Source organism: Eriocheir sinensis, chromosome 32, assembly GCF_024679095.1.
Source record: "Eriocheir sinensis breed Jianghai 21 chromosome 32, ASM2467909v1, whole genome shotgun sequence".
NCBI lineage: Eukaryota > Metazoa > Arthropoda > Malacostraca > Decapoda > Varunidae > Eriocheir > Eriocheir sinensis.
In genome coordinates, this window is record NC_066540.1 from 16,942,597 (window position 1) to 16,960,980 (window position 18,384).

The following is an 18,384-nucleotide window of genomic DNA, read 5'->3' on the forward strand; positions in this document are numbered from 1 at the left end:
AGATAGTCATAGGTAGTTCAGATGGATAGTTAATGGCTATTCCCTCACCCCTTTAGATAGTCGATGTCTCCTCAAGCCCATAGATAGTTAGATAGTTTAGATGGATAGTTAATTACTGTTCCCTCGAGAATTTAAAATAGTTAGTTTCTCTGCCCTCAAAACATCCTAGAAATAGTGAAAGCAAAAAATAAATAAATAAAATAATGTAAATATTATTAGGTCCGTCGCCTTCACTGGTAGCCTGGTAACACACACTCCCAGGTCTTTCTCTGCCTCTGTGGTGGATAGTGGAGTGTTCCCCATGTGGTATTGGTATGCTGGATTTTGCTTCCCAAGGTGCAGGACTTCACATTTTTCTTCATTGAATTGTAGCAGCCACTTTTTATTCCATTCCTGTAGCTTGGTGAGGTCCTCTGGTAGGAGATCCACAGTCAAGGGGTTATTGGAGTAGGAAGATGGATGGCCTGTGTTTGTAGAGGTGGGTAAACTTGATGGAGAAAGCTCATAAAACTCACTTAGGTAGTCCGGGGTGCGGTAAATCTTAGGAAAAGTGGCTCCTAGTGGATGCTCCTTTAGGGTATGGCGTGGTGGTAATTACAACATTTCTAGCATGTCCGACGGGGTTTTGACAAGTGGACAGGCGTGTTGATGTCACAAGGGGTGTATTTTTCCGTGCGAGCTCTTCCGTTTCCTCACCCTGGAGCTCGCAGTCTCATCGCCCATCGCCTTTGAAGAAATCGTGAGGCCAGCTTGGAAAAATACACCCCTTTTGACATAAACACGCCTGTCCGCTTGTCAAAATTCCGTCGTACGTGCTAGAAATGTTGTAATTACCACCATATCGTGCCCTAAACTTGCACCCACTAGGAGCTGCTATTCCTACGATTTACCCGGGGTGCTGAATGATAGGTAGAGCTGTGGCTTCCTGTATGGCTGGTAGTAGGTTCTTTACCCGATGTTGAGAACTGCTGTTTCTCGCTTTCCAGACTAGATTAATTTTTCGAGTGTTTTGTGTCAGATGTGTTGAATTTTCAGCTTTTATTTATTTTTGTCTTTATTTCCAGTGTTTTCTCATTCGTCTCCTTTTCTCTAACTTACAATTACTGTATTATTCTCTCTCTCTCTCTCTCTCTCTCCTTGACCATCCTCTGTAGCCATTTATTTCTAACTCCTCAAATTTTTCCTCAGTAGTCTTTGTATTTCTTTATTTCCAGGTGTCTTCCCATGGTCTGTTACATGTCTACCTATACTTCTTGCCTTTGCATTTTGAGACCCTCACATTCTCTGCTGAAATTATCCAGGGTGTCTTTTTTTTTGGGTGGGTGGGCGGGCCTATGCTATACGTTGCTGGTGCTGTTTCTCTGTTCCTTCCCATTACCTACCTCGCAAATTCTGCTTCCGTCCTTGAGGAGTGACTGTATACCTTGCTTCACCAAGCCCATGTGATGTGCACCATTCTTCTCATTCTATCCTCAAAGTACCCAAGTTTCCGTTCTTCTCTTCATTCCCCATATATCCTCAAAACCTCCCAATATCATATTTTTGTATCCCTTCCACTCTCAGTCCATACCAAGCTGCCTGTGGTTTCTATAATTTTCCATTCTGTGGTGCAGGGGGTCACACATGTGTAGCTATATTTCCACAAGCCTGGGTTCCAATCCCAGCTGAGCCATTCAGCCCACAGGCCACCCAGCTGTTCATTCTCCCTTTAGGGATGGTAAACTTTGGTAACCTGGATGTCACACTGGCCCTGCATGTGCCCCAAAATCATGTTATTACCAAAGACCGGCTCAAGGGCAAACGAGTGAGACAGATGAGCAGCAAGGCAATGTTCATCTAGCGTATGCCCAAAACTTGAGTTTGGCTTTTCATCCATAGGGTAAGAAATAATCTACATTGTTATTGTTCTGTTTTTTTTATTATCATTATCAAAAAGTGTAATCTATCATAATTTCACTCATTTATTCCAAAAAATGAACAATCCTGGTGGACAGTCCTACAAAGTGCAGGATCCAAGGCAGCAAAGTGGTAGTGACCTCCTCCAGCATGGTTCAGCGTGCAGGCCCTGACCTGCCAGTGGCTCACACTTCACTCCTCCCCAAGTTGTGGTAGTTGGATACCAGCTTCTGTTCATTATGAATCATGTGAGATTCATCTGAGCCCAGACCATACCCCCAAGTGAACTAACCGTTGCTGTGACTGGGAACAGAACCACGGCCACCATGACCGGAAGCCAGCGCTGTATACCCATTCAGTGGTCACGGGCAGCCCATGTCCAAGGGGGCTATCTGAGTTCCCGCCATCATCTATGTATTTCATTTCTGCATATCATGTTCTTCAGGTGCTCTTTCAGACCACTAGCATCGGCAAACTGCTGTCCACATTGTACACAGCCAACTTTGATGCCCCGGTGAACTCTGCTGACATGGTAGTCCATGGTGGTCTTGTACGAAAATGTCATACTGCACTCCAAACAGTGAAGCTTCTCCCTCCTTCCGTGATCGATTCTGACATGCCTCTCCAGTTGGTCCTTGGTCTGGAAAACTTCTGTGCACTCTTTACACGAAGTGTCTTGGTGGACTTGGAGGTGGTCAGAGAGGGCAGAGTCACTGGTAAAGCTCTTTCTGCATGTGTTACAGTTATGCATCTTGACCTTTTCCTTTAGGTGCCTGTCTTGGTAGATTTGGAGGTGGTCAGAGAGGGCAGTTTCACTGGTAAAGCTCTTTCTGCATGTGTTACAGTTATGCATCTTGACCTTTTCCTTTAGGTGCCCGTCTTGGTGGACTTGGAGGTGGTCAGAGAGGGCAGAGTCACTGGTAAAGCTCTTTCTGCATGTGTTACAGTTATGCATCATGACCTTTTCCTTTAGGTGCCTGGCCTGGTGGACTTGGAGGTGGTCAGAAAGGGCAGAGTCACTGGTAAAGCTCTTTGTGCATGTGTTACAGTTATGCATCATGACCTTTTCCTTTAGGTGCTTGTCTTGGTGGACTTGGAGGTGGTCAGAGAGAGCAGAGTCACTGGTAAACATCTTTCTGCATGTGTTACAGTTATGCATCTTGACCTTTTCCTTTAGGTGCCTGGCCTGGTGGCTCCTCAGGTTTGCATCGTTGAGGTACTTCCCACACTTTTGGTACCACACCTTTAAACTCACATGGGAGGCACAGTGCTGGTTGTAATTGTCACGGCTCCATAGCCTCTTCCCGCACACCTGGCACTGAAAATAATGTCTCTCCTTCTTTGCAAGAGCAGCTGTTGATATTTTGACAGCATTTGCTGGGGTGGGATGTGATGCTGCTATGAAGGTCTTGTTGTTGTTGTTGCTGCTGGCAGTGGTGGTGGAAAGTGCACTGCCATTGGTGGGATGTGCTGTGATATTGTGGGGATCTACTGTTGTTGTGGTGGGATGTGCTGTGATAGAGGCAGGATGTGCTTGATTACTGTTGGAATGTAATGTGATAGAAGCAAGATGTGCTTGGTTAGTGGTGGGATGTGCTCGATTAGTGGTAGGATGTGCTGCGATAGAGGCAAGATATGTTTGGTTGGTGGTGGGATGTGCTTGATTAGTGGTGGGATGTGCTGTGATAGTAGTGGGATGTGCTTGGTTGGTGGTGGGGTATGCTTGATCATTAGTGGTGGGATGTGCTGTGATATAGGCAGGATGTAGTGTGATAGAGTCAGGATGTTCTTGGTTGGTGGTGGGATGTGCTCGATTAGCATTGGGATGTAATGTGATAGCGTCAGGATGTGCTGTGATAGTGGGATGTGATGGGTGAGTGGTGGGATTTGCTGCGATAGTGATGATAATGGGATGTGCTGTGATGGCAGGATGTGCTGTGAAAGAGGTGGGATGTACTGTGATGATGGTAGGATGTTCTCTGAGTAAGGTGGGATGTGCTGTGATAGTGGTGGGCTGTGATGTGATGGCAGTGGGATTTTCTCTGATAATGGTGGGATGTGCTGTTAAAGTGGTGGGATGTGCTGTGATTATGGGATGTTTATTTATAATGGTGGGGTGTGCTGTGCTAGTGGTAGGATGTGCTGTGATGATGGTGGGATGAGTTGTGCTAGTAGTGGGATGTGCTGTGATAGAGGCAGGATGTGCTGGGTTAGTGGTGGGATGTGCTGTGATAGTGGTGGGATGTGTAGTGATAGAGTCAGGATGTGCTGGGTTAGTGATGGGATGTGCTGTGATAGAGGCAGGATATGCTGAGTTAGTGGTGGGATGTGTAATGATAGAGTCAGGATGTGCTGTTTTAGTGTTGGAAAGTGGTGTGATAGAGGCAGGATGTGCTGGGTTAGTGGTGGAATGTGCTGTAATAATGGTGGGATGTGCTGTGATGATGGAAGAATGTTCTTTGATAATGGTGGGATGTGTTGTGATAATGGTAGGTTGTTCTGTGATGGAGGGATGTGTTGTGATAGTGGTGGGATGTGTTGTGATAGTGGTGGGATGTGCTCTGATGATGGAGGGATGTTCTTTGATAATGGTGGGATGTGTTGTGATAGTGGTGGGTTGTTCTGGGTTGGAGGGATGTTCTTTGTTAGTGGTGGGATGTGCTGTGAGAGTGGTGAGATGTTTTTTGATAAAGGTGGGGTGTGCTACAAGAGTGGTGGGATGTTCTGTGATGATAGAGGGATCTTCGTTGCTAGTGGGGGGATGTGCTATTTTAGTAGTGTAATCTGGTATATTAGTGGTGGGATGTGCTATCTCAATAATGGGATGTACTGTGTTATGTGTGAGATGGGCACTGGTGGGGCAAGGGATGGTAGAGGTGGGATGTGTTATAGCAGTGATATGTGTTAGGATGTGTTGATCCAGCACTTCCTTGGTCTGAAACAGCTGCTCGCATATGTCGCACAAGAACACCTCCTCCCCTATGTGGTAGAGGGTGTGCTGGATGAGGCGGCTGTGACTACTGAACACATCCCCACACTCGTCACACTCAAACATCCGTAAAAAATCCTCATCGAACTCAATCTTCACCTCATCCATCTTTCCAGTTGATTCTTGGTTTGGTTTTCAGATGGAGATTTCTCAAACTTAATTACCACTTTGTTGTAGTAGTAGTAGTAGTGGTGGCAGAAGTAGGCCTAGTTGTAGTTGTAGTAGTCAGCAGATGTGGGGTGCCTTGCCTCCTTGCTTGCCTGTTCAATCTCCCTTGTTGCAGATTAGGCAGGGGCCCGCTTCAACCCTGTAGGAAAGAACATGGGAACATTAAGGTAGGTATTGCCAGACGCTCCCTCCCCACACATCAGCTATAGTGGAAGGGCATGTATGTTTGCCTTTAACACTCTTTCTCTCTCTCTAAACCATAATATGAAGGCATATATGGTAGTTTGGGGTGGCGAAGCTAAACTACATATTTACCACCACTCTAACCATCCCCAAGGCTACCATGGTGCTGTATACTACCCACCGGTACTCTTAAACACTAAATGCAGTAAAATATCCAATATAAGCATGAATTACCAGCATAGGATAAGAAATAATCCTCAATGTTATCATTTTATTTTTTATTATCATTATCAAAAAGTGTAATCTATCATAATTTCACTCACTTATTCCCAAAAATGAACAATCCTGGTGGACAGTCCTACCAAGTGCAGGATCCAAGGCAGCAAAGTGGTAGTGACCTCCTCCAGCATGGTTCAGCGTGCAGGCCCTGACCTGCCAGTGGCTCACACTTCACTCCTCCCCAAGTTGTGGTAGTTGGATACCAGCTTCTGTTCATTATGAATCATGTGAGATTCATCTGAGCCCAGACCATACCCCCAAGTGAACTAACCGTTGCCACGACTGGGAATAGAACCACGGCCACCATGACCGGAAGCCAGCGCTGTATACCCATTCAGTGGTCACGGGCAGCCCATGTCCAAGGGGGCTATCTGAGTTCCCGCCATCATCTTTGTATTTCATTTCTGCATATCATGTTCTTCAGGTGCTCTTTCAGACCACTAGCATCGGCAAACTGCTGTCCACATTGTACACAGCCAACTTTGATGCCCCGGTGAACTCTGCTGACATGGTAGTCCATGGTGGTCTTGTACGAAAATGTCATATTGCACTGCGGACAGCGAAGCTTCTCCCTCCTTTCGTGATCGATTCTGACATGCCTCTCCAGTTGGTCCTTGGTCTGGAGAACTGCTCTACACTTTTTACATGAAGTCTCTTGGTGGACTTGGAGGTGGTCATAGAGGGCAGACTCAGTGTCAAACCTCTCTAAGCAGGTCTTACACTCATACCTCTTGACCTTTTCCATTTGGTGCTTGGCCCGGTGGGCCTTCAGGTTTGCTGGGTTGAGGAACTTCCCACACTTTTGGCACCTCACCCGTATCCTCAGGTGGGAGGCACAGTGCCGGTTGTAATCGCCACGGTGCCATAGCCTCTTCCTGCACACCTGGCACTCAAAACATTGTCTCGCCTTCTTGACAAGACGGCCTGTTGATGTTTTGACAGCATTTGCCGGGGTGGGATGTGATGCTGCTGTGAAGGTCTTGTTGTTGTTGTTGCTGCTGGCAGTGGTGGTGGAAAATGCACTGCCATTGGTGGGATGTGCTAAGACAGAGGCAGGATGAGCTTGGTTAGTGGAGGGATGAGCTCGATTAGTGGTGGGATGAGCTGTGATAGTGGTGGGATGTGCTGTGATAGAGGCAGGATGTGCTTGGTTAGTGGTGGGATGTAATGTGACAGGGGCAGGATGTGCCTGGTCAGTGGTGGGATGTGCTTGGTTAGTGGAGGGATGAGCTGTGATAGTGGTGGGATGAGCTGTGATAGTGGTGGGATGAGCTGTGATAGTGGTGGGATGAGCTGTGATAGAGGCAGGATGTGCTTGGTTAGTGGAGGGATGAGCTGTGATAGTGGTGGGATGAGCTGTGATAGTGGTGGGATGAGCTGTGATAGAGGCAGGATGTGCTTGGTTAGTGGTGGGATGTGCTTGGTTAGTGGAGGGATGTGCTGTTAAAGTGGGATGTGATGCGATGATGGAGGGATGTGCTGTGATAGTGGTGGGATGTGCTGTGATAGAGGTAGGATGTGCTGGGTGAGTGGTGGGATTTGCTGCGATAGTGATGATAATGGGATGTGCTCCGATGGCAGGATGTGGTGTGAAAGAGGTGGGATGTACTGTGATGAGGGTAGGATGTTCTCTGATGAAGGTGGGATGTGCTGTGATAGTGGTGGACTGTGCTGTGATGGCAGTGGGATTTTCTCTGATAATGGTGGGATGTGCTGTGATTATGGGATGTTTTCTGATAATGGTGGGGTGTGCTGTGCTAGTTGTGGGATGTGCTGTGATGATGGTGGGATGAGTTGTGCTAGTGGTGGGATGTGCTGTGATAGAGGCAGGATGTGCTGGGTTAGTGGTGGAATGTGCTGTAATAATGGTGGGATGTGCTGTGATGATGGAGGGATGTTCTTTGATAATGGTGGGATGTGTTGTGATAATGGTAGGTTGTTCTGTGGAGGGATGCTCTTTGCTAGTGGTGGGATGTGCTGTTTTAGTGTTGGAAAGTGGTGTGATAGAGGCAGGATGTGCTGGGTTAGTGGTGGGATGTGCTGTGATGATGGAGGGATGTTCTTTGATAATGGTGGGATGTGTTGTGATAGTGGTGGGATGTGCTATGATGATGGAGGGATGTTCTTTGACAATGGTAGGATGTGTTGTGATAGTGGTGGGATGTGTTGTAATAGTGGAAAGTTGTTTTGTGATGATAGAGGGATGTTCTTTGCTAGTGGTGGGATATGCTGTGATAGTGGTGGGATGTGTTGTGATAGAGTTAGGATATGATGAGTTAGTGGTGGGATGTGCTGTGGTAATGGTGGGATGTGCTTTGATGATGGAGGGATGTTCTTTGATAATGGTGGGATGTGCTTTCATGATGAAAGGATGTTTTTTGATAAAGGTGGGGTGTGCTACAAGAGTAGTGGGATGTTCTGTGATGATGGAGGGATCTTCATTGCTAGTGGGGGGATGTGCTATTTTAGTAGTGTGATCTGGTATATTAGTGGTGGGATGTGCTATCTCAATAATGGGATGTACTGTGTTATGTGTGAGATGGGCACTGGTGGGGCAAGGGATGGTAGAGGTGGGATGTGTTATAGCAGGGATATGTGTTAGGATGTGTTGATCCAGCACTTCCTTGGTCTGAAACAGCTGCTCGCATATGTCACACAAGAACACCTCCTCCCCTATGTGGTAGAGGGTGTGCTGGATGAGGCGGCTGTGACTACTGAACACATCCCCACACTCGTCACACTCAAACATCCGTAAAAAATCCTCATCGAACTCAATCTTCACCTCATCCATTTTCCCAGCTGATTCTTGGTTTGGCTTTCAGATGGAGATTTCTCAGACTTAATCACCACTTTGCTGTAGTAGTAGTAGTGGTAAGAGTTAGCTGTAGTAGTCAGCAGGGTCAGCAGATGTGGGGTGCCTTGCCTCCTTGCTTGCCTGTTCAATCTCCCTTGTTGTAGATTAGGCAGGGGCCCGCTTCAACCCTGTAGGAAAGAACATGGGAACATTAAGGTAGGTATTGCCAGACGCTTCTCCCCCTCACATCAGCTATAGTGAAAGGGCATGTATGTTCATCTTTAAAGGCGGAGACACACTATACGATGCAGCGGGCGGAGCTAGAGGCCATGAGGCAGTGTGTGTGGGTGTAATTTGTGTGGTGTGGCCTCACAACACGACCCGATGGCCTTCTGTTTATGTATATGAAATTCCCTCCAGCGTGGTCCGCCGCCTCACAGTGTGTCACCTTGCGGCGGGAATTATATCAGACTAATGATCTGTACACCACGTTGGTCAGCGTCGCTCTGATTATTATAGTCTCAAACATAAATCGTATATGCACAGTTATTGTTGTCGCTGCGGCGGTGGGGCTCAGACTGACGGCCGCTGCCCAGTATTCCGTGAGACCGCCTCATAGTGTGGGCCGACGATGCTCCGCCCACTTTCGGCTGCATCGTATAGTGTGTGTCCGCCTTCTCTCTCTCTCTCTCTCTCTCTCTCTCTCTCTCTCTCTCTCTCAAAAATAATTAATATGAAGGCGTATATGGTAGTTTGGGGCTGTGAAGCTAAACTACATAATTACCACCATAATAACCATGCCCAAGCCTACCATGGTGTTGTATACTACCCACAAGTACCCCTTAACACTAAATACAGTAAAATAACCAATAAATACATAAATTACTGCCTGAAAAAGGGTATGTATTTTGGGTTGGTAGACCTAAACTACATATTTACCAACATAATAACCATGCCCAAGCCTGCCATGGTGTTGTATACTACCCACAAGTACCCCTTAACACTAAATACAGTAAAATAACCAATAAATACATAAATTACTGCCAGAAAAAGGGTAATGTATTTTGAGATGGCGAAGCTAAACTACATATTTACCATCCTAGTCACTCCATGCCCAAGCCTACCATGGTGTTGTATACTACCCACAAGTACCCCTTAACACTAAATACAGTAAAATAATCAATATAAACAAGAATTACCGGCAGAAAAAGGGTAATGTATTTTGGGTTGGTAGACCTAAACTAGATATTTAACATCCTAATAACTCCATGCCCAAGCCTACCATGATGTTGTATACTACCCACAAGTACCCCTTAACACTAAATACAGTAAAATAACCAATATAAACAAGAATTACCGGCAGAAAAAGTAGAAAATATTCATGTAAACAACAGCTTGGCCTACATCACGCCCAGCACCTCCATAACAGCCCCCAAAACGCCTATTTCTCCAATTGTTTTAGCACTCCGGGTCACTGTAAGGCTGCACCATGGCCAATACTCACCACATGCCAGCCACGTGACCTCCACACGCTGCAGGAGGTCAGGTCACGGCCAAAAATAACGAGGTCAGTGAAGAAGCAAAGGCGTACCAAGACCTTGCTGGCGGGCGACGGACCTAATGATATTTACACACGTTTATTTGCTATTTTATTTATTTACGCTTATTTATTTACATTTTCTTTTGGTATTTCGTTGGGGATTTTATTTACACTACGCTATTTACATTATTTTATTTATTTACCCGTTTTGAGAGAGAGAGAGAGAGAGAGAGAGAGAGAGAGAGAGAGAGAGAGAGAACCTAAATAACCCCATAAAACTCTTAAGAAGAAAGACATGCAAGCTGGTTAGAGGTATAGAGAAGACACTTAAAACACACACCTCCCATAAGATAACACACCATGAATAACTATCAATAAGAGACTAAAAATAAGTAATGAAAAATAAATAGAGAAATATTATGGTTAAAACTTGATAGGTCCGTCGCCCGCTGTTCTTCCCGCGAGTTGTTGCTGGCAGGCAGAGGTCAAGTTTTACCCTATGACCTGACCTCCTGTAGCTTGTATAGGCCACGGGGCATTCATATGGTGAGTATTGGCCATGGTGAAGGAGTACAGTGACCCGGAGTGCAGGGACAGTGGAGGAAATAGGCTTTTTGGAGGTTGTTATGATGGTGGAATGCGGGGGGGGAGGGGTAGCTGTCAAACTGGTATATATTTTATCCTTCCCCTGCTGGTAATTTGTGTTTATATTGGTTAGTTTGCGTTATTTAGGGACATTAAGTGCTGGTGGTTTATTTGTGGGTAGTATTAAGTGTGATGGTGGGCTGGGCAGGCTGTGACGTGTGGGTACCTGTCAAACGGGTATATATTTTATCCTTCCCCTGCCGGTAATTCATGTTTATATCGGTTAGTTTCCATTATTTAGGAACATTAGTGCTGGTGGTTATTTGTGGGCAGTATGAAGTGTGATGGTGGGCTGGGCAGGCTGGGGGGTATGGCGACCTGTCAAACGGGTATATTTTTTCATTCCCCTGCCGGTAATTCATGTTTATATTGGTTAGTTTGCAGCATTTAGGGACATTAAGTGCTGGTGGTTTATTTGTGGGTAGTGTCAAGTGTGATGGTGGGCTGGGCAGGCTGTGGGAGGACGAAAATAAGAGTGTGGTTAGTCTGGGGTGACAGCAGGATTGGGGAAGTATTTGCTTTTTTGTTAATGAAGAGAGCCTGCTGTGTTAGCTTTAAAATCATCTTGGGCCTAATGTTCCTGTTTTCTCATGCTCTGCAGGGTTTGAGAGACCCCTGCCTGGCCTATAGCAGGGGAAGGGGCAGGGAGGCAGGACACCGTACTTCTGCTGACCTAACCTGCTGACCACTACTGCTTCTGGAAGGACCACGAGAACTTATTAGAATCATCAACTCACATCTGCAGTCACCCCTCCCCCCCCCTACCACTGCTACCACCACCACTACTATTACTACTACTGCTACCACTACTACTGCTGAAAAGCCTACGAGAGTTTGAAGAAGAGTCTGAAGGAAGTCGTACTCCTCTGCTGTCAACCTACTCACTCCCTGCTTGATGAAACTGAGCAGGAACGAATTGCCAGTCATTGAACGTTATAGTCAGCCATTCAGCTATTTTTTTTTTTTTTTTTTTTTTTACGTCTTCGCCTGTAGTGCCGGTAGGCTTTCTTCAGGGGCCTGGTGGTCGGCTCAAGCCCATCATGGCGCAGGCAATTTTTATAGTGGCGCCATTTATGCTTTACGTATGACTTATGGAGACTGACTGAGTGGTTGACGGGCCCCAGGGAATAAGTCAGCCGAGTCTTTGTCATTAAGTGAGATTCGTAACTCGCCCAGGAACCGACTGGCTGACTGTATGACTGGCAAGGAAAAATCATCACTCACCCAAACCATTTCATAATATATATCAAAGCATTTGTGATCAGTTTATGTATCATCTATTTTGGGGGGTTTATATCATGGCACAAATTTGGCCCGTCGCTGCTACATGGTAAAGCCACAAATTTGGCCCGTTGCTGCTACACGGTAAAGCCACAAATTTGGCCCGTCGCTGCTACACGGTAAAGCCACAAATTTGGCCCGTCGCTGCTACACGGTAAAGCCACAAATTTGGCCCGTCGCTGCTACACGGTAAAGCCACAAATTTGGCCCGTCGTTGCTACCGGGTTAACTATAGTGCACACATAACCAGGACTTAGGACTCTTCCAGAACACCTCTGAGTGGATACGTGTTAAATTATTAGTATGACGAACCAAGGATGTGTTGGGTAAATAATCAATAACTTGGGCTGGGTGGTAAATGCTGAAACAGTGCTCAAATTTGTATCAAGTCTCGATGAAGTGTGGGAGGCCCAGGAACTAAGATTTAACTATATACACATAACCACCACATGCAGCCAACACTCGGAAAACAACCAGGCTTAAGACTTTCAGAACACCTGTGAGTATGTTGACGGATCTGTGATTGGTGGGTTTGTGTTTGCTAATACTGATTTGTTAGTCACCTTTGCTGTGTTGTTTTATATATGTGCAATTAACATTTTTATAAGGTATGTATGGTAGCTCCTTAAGACTGAGAAGGGAACACCAGTCATCCTTAAATTAATGTTACTGTTTGATCTTTACAATATAAGAGAGTACACCATGAAATTGAGAGAAAATGTGTCATACCAAAGAAAACAATATATGCGGTAACTCAATTTAAAAGTGAGAAAGGAACATCAGTCATTCAGAAATTAACGATACTATTTGATCTTTACAATATTAGACAGTACACCATGAAATTGAGGGAAAATGTATGATGCCCAAGAAAATATTTATTGAGGGTAAACTATAAAAAACACTAATTATTTGTAGACTGGACTTGGTGACTGGAAAGATGATTATAAAACGTTCCTCAAAACTGAAAGGGAGACAAAAATCATTTAGTGCTTAATGCTTTTGATCTTTACAACATTAGACGGTGTACCATAAAATTGGGAGAAAATGTGATGAAGAAAATGACTTTTGAGGGTAAACTAAAGTGAACCCAAATTAACTGAATATATATCAAATTCAGCGACTGGAAACATGGATGAGGTGCGGCCAGTGCTCGGTGCGGGGAATGTGCGGAAGTTTGAGTGTCTGCAGTGCGGGGAGGTGCTTGGGAGTAGCAGCCGCTTCATCCAGCACAACCTCGGCCACATAGGGGTGCGGGTGTACCTGTGTGGGATGTGCGAGAAGCTATTCCACACCATACAGCAGCTGGCAATACACACCCTCTCGCATCCCACCTTCACCAATCCTGGAGCGCATTCCACCTCGGACAGTGCACATCCCACCGCTACTGACACTTCGGACAATGCACATCCCACCACTACCACCACCACCACACCAACGCATCCCACCAGTACCGACGCATCCCCCAAGAAGAAGAAGGAGAAGAAGTCGTATACGTGTAAAGAGTGCGGGAAGCGATTTACGAACCGCACTTTGTTTAACCGACACAATGACATCCACGAAGGAAAGAAATTTATGTGTGAGCAGTGCGGGAAACTGTTCAGCCAGAAGGGGTACCTCAAGACACACCAGGCCATACACACAGACGTCAAGATGCACGCCTGTGAGATCTGCGGCAGGGAGTTCACGCAGAAGAGCACCCTCGTCCACCACCTCACGGTCCACAACGGGAAGAAGTTCAAGTGCGAGGAGTGTGGGAAAGTCTTCAGTCGTAAGAGCTACCTGTCTTACCACGCCAAGACGCACGCCGACGAGGGGCGGAAGAGGTTCGAGTGTGCCGACTGCGACAAGACTTTCACGCATAAGGGCGACCTCACGCAGCACGTCAAGAGCTTTCACCAGGGGATTAAGTTTGCCTGTGAGGAGTGCGGAAAGGAGTTTACGAAAAAGAGCAACCTGACCAAACACGAGAAGATGCATATGTAGAAGGTGGTGAGGGTGAGGATGATGATGGTGGTGCTGTTGATGGTGAGAACGATGATGATGATGATGGTGGTGGTGATGGTGGTGGTATTGTCGTCTCCATCCTTCTCCTCGTCCTCCACCACCTCCACCTCCTTGTCTCATCTTGTCTCCACGAAGCATCATTGCTCAAAAAGGTGGGTAGTTTGTCTATTATTATTATTTTTATTATTATTATTATTATTTTATGAGTGGCATGTTACTGTCTTAACACACACACACACACACACTAACCAGAAATTAACCTTGGCACCCTGCATATCCCGACGCTCTATTTAAATAACGCTTTTGACAGTAATGGCAAGTTAGGAGATAGAGTAATATGGTTCTGCAATGTCTGGGTGGAAGGAGTTGAGGTTGGCATTCTTAGACGTTTCTGCCACTCATGTCAAGCATTTCCGAAGGTATAGAAGGAGGTCAGTTGTGTTCTAATGAATGTTTGTTTAGGTTCATGATACAGAAGAAGGGTCAAACTACCAGAAGGGTCATAAAACTACCCTGTCAAATGCCAAGCCAAGCAAGATGGTGCAACTATAAACACTTGCCAATCTAACCTGATCCAATCTACTTACCCACCTAACCTACCACAACCCATCTGACCTAATCCAATCTACTTACCCACCTAACCTACCACAACCAATCTAACCTGATCCAATCTACTTACCCACCTAACCTACCACAACCCATCTGACCTAATCCAATCTACTTACCCACCTAACCTATCACAACCAATTTAACCTAATCCAATCTACTTACCCACCTAACCTACCACAACCAGTCTACTTACCCACCTAACCTACCACAACCCATCTGACCTAATCCAATCTACTTACCCACCTAACCTACCACAACCAATTTAACCTAATCCAATCTACTTACCCACCTAACCTACCACAACCAATTTAACCTAATCCAATCTACTTACCACCGAACCTACCACAACCAATCTAACCTAATCCAATCTACTTACCCACCTAACCTACCACAACCAATCTAACCTAATCCAATCTACTTACCCACCTAACCTACCACAACCCATCTAACCTAATCCAATCTACTTACCCACCTATCCTACCACAACCAATCTAACCTAATCCAATCTACTTACCCACCTAACCTACCACAACCAATCTAACCTAATCCAATCTACTTACCCACCTAACCTACCACAACCAATCTTACCTAATCCAATCTACTTACCCACCTAACCTACCACAACCAATCTAACCTAATCCAATCTACTTACCCACCTAACCTACCACAACCAATCTACTTACCCACCTAACCTACCACAACCAATCTAACCTAATCCAATCTACTTACCCACCTAACCTACCACAACCAATCTACTTACCCACCTAACCTACCACAACCCATCTAACCTAATCCAATCTACTTACCCACCTATCCTAACCTACCACAACCAATCTAACCTAATCCAATCTACTTACCCACCTAACCTACCACAACCAATCTTACCTAATCCAATCTACTTACCCACCTAACCTACCACAACCAATCTTACCTAATCCAATCTACTTACCACCGAACCTACCACAACCAATCTACCCTAATCCAATCTACTTACCCACCTCACCTACCACAACCAATCTACCCTAATCCAATCTACTTACCCACCTCACCTACCACAACCAATCTACCCTAATCCAATCTACTTACCCACCGAACCTAAACTAACCTACCACAACCAATCTAACCTAATCCAATCTACTTGACGGAACCCAGCCTCACCTAACTAGCCTGACCTAATCACCTCAGTCAACCTTACCTAATCTAACATGCCCACAGGGACCTCTAGGGGTACGGCCGTCAGGGTGGATCGATGAATAAGAAACACCAGCGATATATTCCAAAATTTATTGCCGTACATACAAAAATACAATAAATCTTACACTTCATGCTCTCAGTGACATGAATCCACACCTCACAGCATGCGTAGGAAGTGTGTGAGTGTGGTGAATCTCAGAGTGCGGAGGAGGAGGAGGAGGAGGAGGAGGAGGAGCACCACCATCGTATTAACAAAAGAAACCATTATAATTACAGTGCGCTCATGTAACAATAACAATAATAAAAACACTAATAATAATAATGACGTCAACTACAGATAAGTGATGGAAAATGATAATAACTATTTGGATTCGTTCAAGCCTTAACTTACTCCTATGATCACGCCGGACCCAAATCACATACTCAACCTAATTTAAGTTCTTAGATTAATGCCTCAGTTCCCAGATTCACTCTTGTTTGGCTCTGCATGCGATCTCCCTTATATCTTGCCTGGCTATTTCCTCTCTCTCTCTTATCCAAACTAACTAGGCATGTAAGCCCCTCCCCCTTTCCCCAACCAGTGTCTCTTATTGGTTAGTTCAAATGCAAGCCACGCCCCCTTGTTGACATAGGCAGCGTGTGACTGGTGGATGCTGGGAAGGGTTGGAATCTTACTGGTGGATGCTGGGAAGGGTTGGAATCTACTGGTGGATGCTGGGAAGGGTTGGAATCTACTGGTGGATGCTGGGAAGGGTTGGAATCTTACTGGTGGCCTATTTGTCAAGTTAGAGTGGACAGAGATTGTGGAAATGTGTAGACTAGTAAGGAGAACACACACACACACACACACACACACACACACACACACACACACACACACACATGGTATTAAAATAGGGCTTTGAAATTGCTCGTCATCTCAAAACTCTCTCTCTCTCTCTCTCTCTCTTAAGAAAGTTAAAGGGAGAGAGAGAGAGGGAAGGAGGTGAAGGAGAGGAGAGAGAAAGAGGGAGGGGGAAGGAAAGGTTGAAAATATATATTAATGACCTTGATAATAATACTGGTAAAAATAGATTGGTCTCTCTCTCTCCCTCTCTCCAACTTGTACGATATCTCCCTCCAGCACAGTCTCTCTCTCTCTCTCTCTCTCCCCACATCTTACAATATCTTTCTCAAACAGTCTTACATATATTTTTCATTTTAATTTTCTTAATCTTCCTCCTTTTGCTTTCTCTCTATGTCTTGCAATAGCGCTCTCTCTCTCTCTCTCCATGTCTTACAATATCTTCCTCAAACAGTCTCTCTCTCTCTCTCTCTCTCTGCAAATCCTCCTCCTCCTCCTCCTTCATCCCCTTCTATCAACTAACTGGTCAGTCCTATCCTACCCTACCCTAACCTACACCCCGGACCCTCACTTACGCCTTACCCCCCCTGCCCCCAACCTCTCCTTTCCCGCCCTTCTTGCCCCGCTGTCTGTTGACCTCGGCGCGTCGCTTGAGGATACGCTTGATGTTGTGTTTGCAGTGCGGGAGGTTGGTGACGGAGCTTAGAACCACCAGGACATTCACCCGTGACTTGTACTCAATATCCTGCATCATCTGTGGGGGAGAGAGGGCGAGGGAGGATGTGATTATGGGGTGACACTGGTTGGTTATAATTATAAGACACATTCGCTTCTCACATCAGCCGTTTCTGAAGGTCAAAGAGGGGGTCAGTCGGGTTCTAATGGGTGTTTCTTCAGGTTCATGGTACAGAGGAAGGGTCAAACTACCACCAGGCTCATAAAACTACTCCTGGAAATGCCCCTCACAGATTGTCTCATGTGCTTCCTTAACATCAAAACCCCCCAGTGATAGTGTCAACAGGGCAGTAATTATGATCTCCGGAAGGCGGGAGTCACTGTGTTCGCCAAGGGATTAAGGGGAAGGTCTGGGTGTATGTCGGAGGTACTGTCGAGCGATTATACAGGGAAGCCTCGGAGTAGTGGATCTTGCTGTGTATAAGAGGTGGGAGTCACTGTGTTCGCCAAGGGATTAAGGGGAAGGTCTGGGTGTATGTCAGAGGTACTGTCGAGCGATTATATAGGGAAGACTCGGAGTAGTGGATCTTGCTGTGTATAAGAGGTGGGAGTCACTGTGTTCGCCAAGGGATTAAGGGGAAGGTCTGGGCGTTAGTCGTAGGTACTGTCGAGCGATTATACAGGGAAGACTCAGAGTAGTGGATCTTGCCGTTTATAAGACCTCTACTACTACTACTACTGATGATGATGATGATGATGATAGTGCTTGCCTTTGGGGTGACGAAGAAGTACTGGCTGGAGTCTTCGTTTCCTTCCGTCTCCATCAACATCTTCAGGAACAGCCTCTCGTTGACCGGGTCCATCCCCTGCAATGACATCACCACCATTGTCATCTCCACTACTACTACTACTACTACTACTACTACTATTATCTTTGTCTTTAACCCGGTAGCAGCGGGGATCATGTTTCTTAATGGTCCCTCTAAGCGAGAAAAATGAGAAAAAATCATCACTTACACAAACCATTTCATAATATGTATCAAAGGGTTTGTGGTCAGATTATGTATCATCTATTTTGGGGGTTTATATCATGGCACAAATTTGGCCCGTCGCTGCTACACGGTAAAGCCACAAATTTGCCCCGTCGCTGCTACACGGTAAAACCACAAATTTGGCCTGTCGCTGCTACATGGTAAGCCACAAATTTGGCCCGTCACTGCTACACGGTAAAGCCACAAATTTGGCCCGTCGCTGCTACACGGTAAAGCCACAAATTTGGCCCG

At 45.8% G+C, this 18,384-nt stretch overlaps 4 protein-coding genes and 1 long non-coding RNA gene across 8 annotated transcripts in view; 1 reads left to right on the forward strand and 4 right to left on the reverse strand.

The window, feature by feature from the left end:
- The first annotated feature begins 317 nt into the window (after window positions 1-317).
- LOC127006333 (gastrula zinc finger protein XlCGF8.2DB-like) overlaps window positions 318-18,384 on the forward strand; it is an 18,874-nt gene continuing 807 nt past the window's right edge. Inside the window, exons 1-2 of one of the 3 annotated variants that reach the window (XM_050876161.1) lie at window positions 318-336; window positions 11,096-13,931. In XM_050876161.1, the coding sequence (XP_050732118.1) occupies window positions 12,904-13,758 (855 nt within the window). In that variant the 5' untranslated portion in view covers window positions 318-336; window positions 11,096-12,903 and the 3' untranslated portion in view covers window positions 13,759-13,931. Of the gene's footprint in view, window positions 337-1,705; window positions 1,880-10,273; window positions 10,396-11,095; window positions 13,932-18,384 lie in introns of those variants that run through there. The other 2 variants (XM_050876159.1, XM_050876158.1) reach the window with 2 other exon arrangements.
- On the reverse strand, window positions 1,897-7,149 carry LOC127006330 (zinc finger protein rotund-like). Its single transcript, XM_050876154.1, has 3 exons — window positions 5,560-7,149; window positions 2,960-5,192; window positions 1,897-2,857 (listed from the first exon to the last, which is right to left on the reverse strand). Exons 2-3 carry the CDS (start codon window positions 4,991-4,993, stop codon window positions 2,303-2,305), a joined length of 2,589 nt encoding a protein of 862 aa, XP_050732111.1. The 5' UTR covers window positions 4,994-5,192; window positions 5,560-7,149; the 3' UTR covers window positions 1,897-2,302.
- LOC127006446 (mucin-2-like) lies at window positions 5,187-10,130 on the reverse strand. The gene is made up of 4 exons (XM_050876398.1): window positions 9,814-10,130; window positions 7,125-8,497; window positions 6,111-6,314; window positions 5,187-5,192 (listed from the first exon to the last, which is right to left on the reverse strand). Exons 2-4 carry the CDS (start codon window positions 8,304-8,306, stop codon window positions 5,187-5,189), a joined length of 1,392 nt encoding a protein of 463 aa, XP_050732355.1. The 5' UTR covers window positions 8,307-8,497; window positions 9,814-10,130.
- LOC127006336 (uncharacterized) lies at window positions 14,590-15,383 on the reverse strand. Its single transcript, XR_007759484.1, has 4 exons — window positions 15,311-15,383; window positions 15,209-15,254; window positions 14,931-15,049; window positions 14,590-14,838 (listed from the first exon to the last, which is right to left on the reverse strand). It is a non-coding gene; the product is annotated as an uncharacterized LOC127006336 (long non-coding RNA).
- Window positions 15,658-18,384, reverse strand: part of LOC127006329 (structural maintenance of chromosomes protein 5-like) — a 23,655-nt gene continuing 20,928 nt past the window's right edge. Inside the window, exons 22-24 of one of the 2 annotated variants that reach the window (XR_007759482.1) lie at window positions 17,872-17,967; window positions 16,318-17,180; window positions 15,658-16,256 (exon numbers count right to left, since the gene is read on the reverse strand). Coding sequence is in view for 1 of the 2 variants with exons in the window: in XM_050876153.1 (XP_050732110.1) it covers window positions 16,998-17,180; window positions 17,872-17,967 (279 nt within the window). In the remaining variant the exon portion in view is untranslated. Of the gene's footprint in view, window positions 17,181-17,871; window positions 17,968-18,384 lie in introns of both variants that reach the window. The other variant, XM_050876153.1, reaches the window with a different exon arrangement.

Coding starts and splice junctions, on each gene's coding strand:
- LOC127006330 (XM_050876154.1), bottom strand. CDS start 4,993: ATGGATGAGGTGAAGATTGAGTTCGATGAGGATTTTTTACGGATGTTT. Junction 2,858..2,959: donor ACAAGCACCTAAAGGAAAAG/GTCATGATGCAT, acceptor CTAAAGGAAAAG/GTCATGATGCATAACTGTAA.
- LOC127006446 (XM_050876398.1), bottom strand. CDS start 8,306: ATGGATGAGGTGAAGATTGAGTTCGATGAGGATTTTTTACGGATGTTT. Junction 6,315..7,124: donor AACATCCTACCCTCATCACA/GTACATCCCACC, acceptor AGGTGCCAAAAG/TGTGGGAAGTTCCTCAACCC.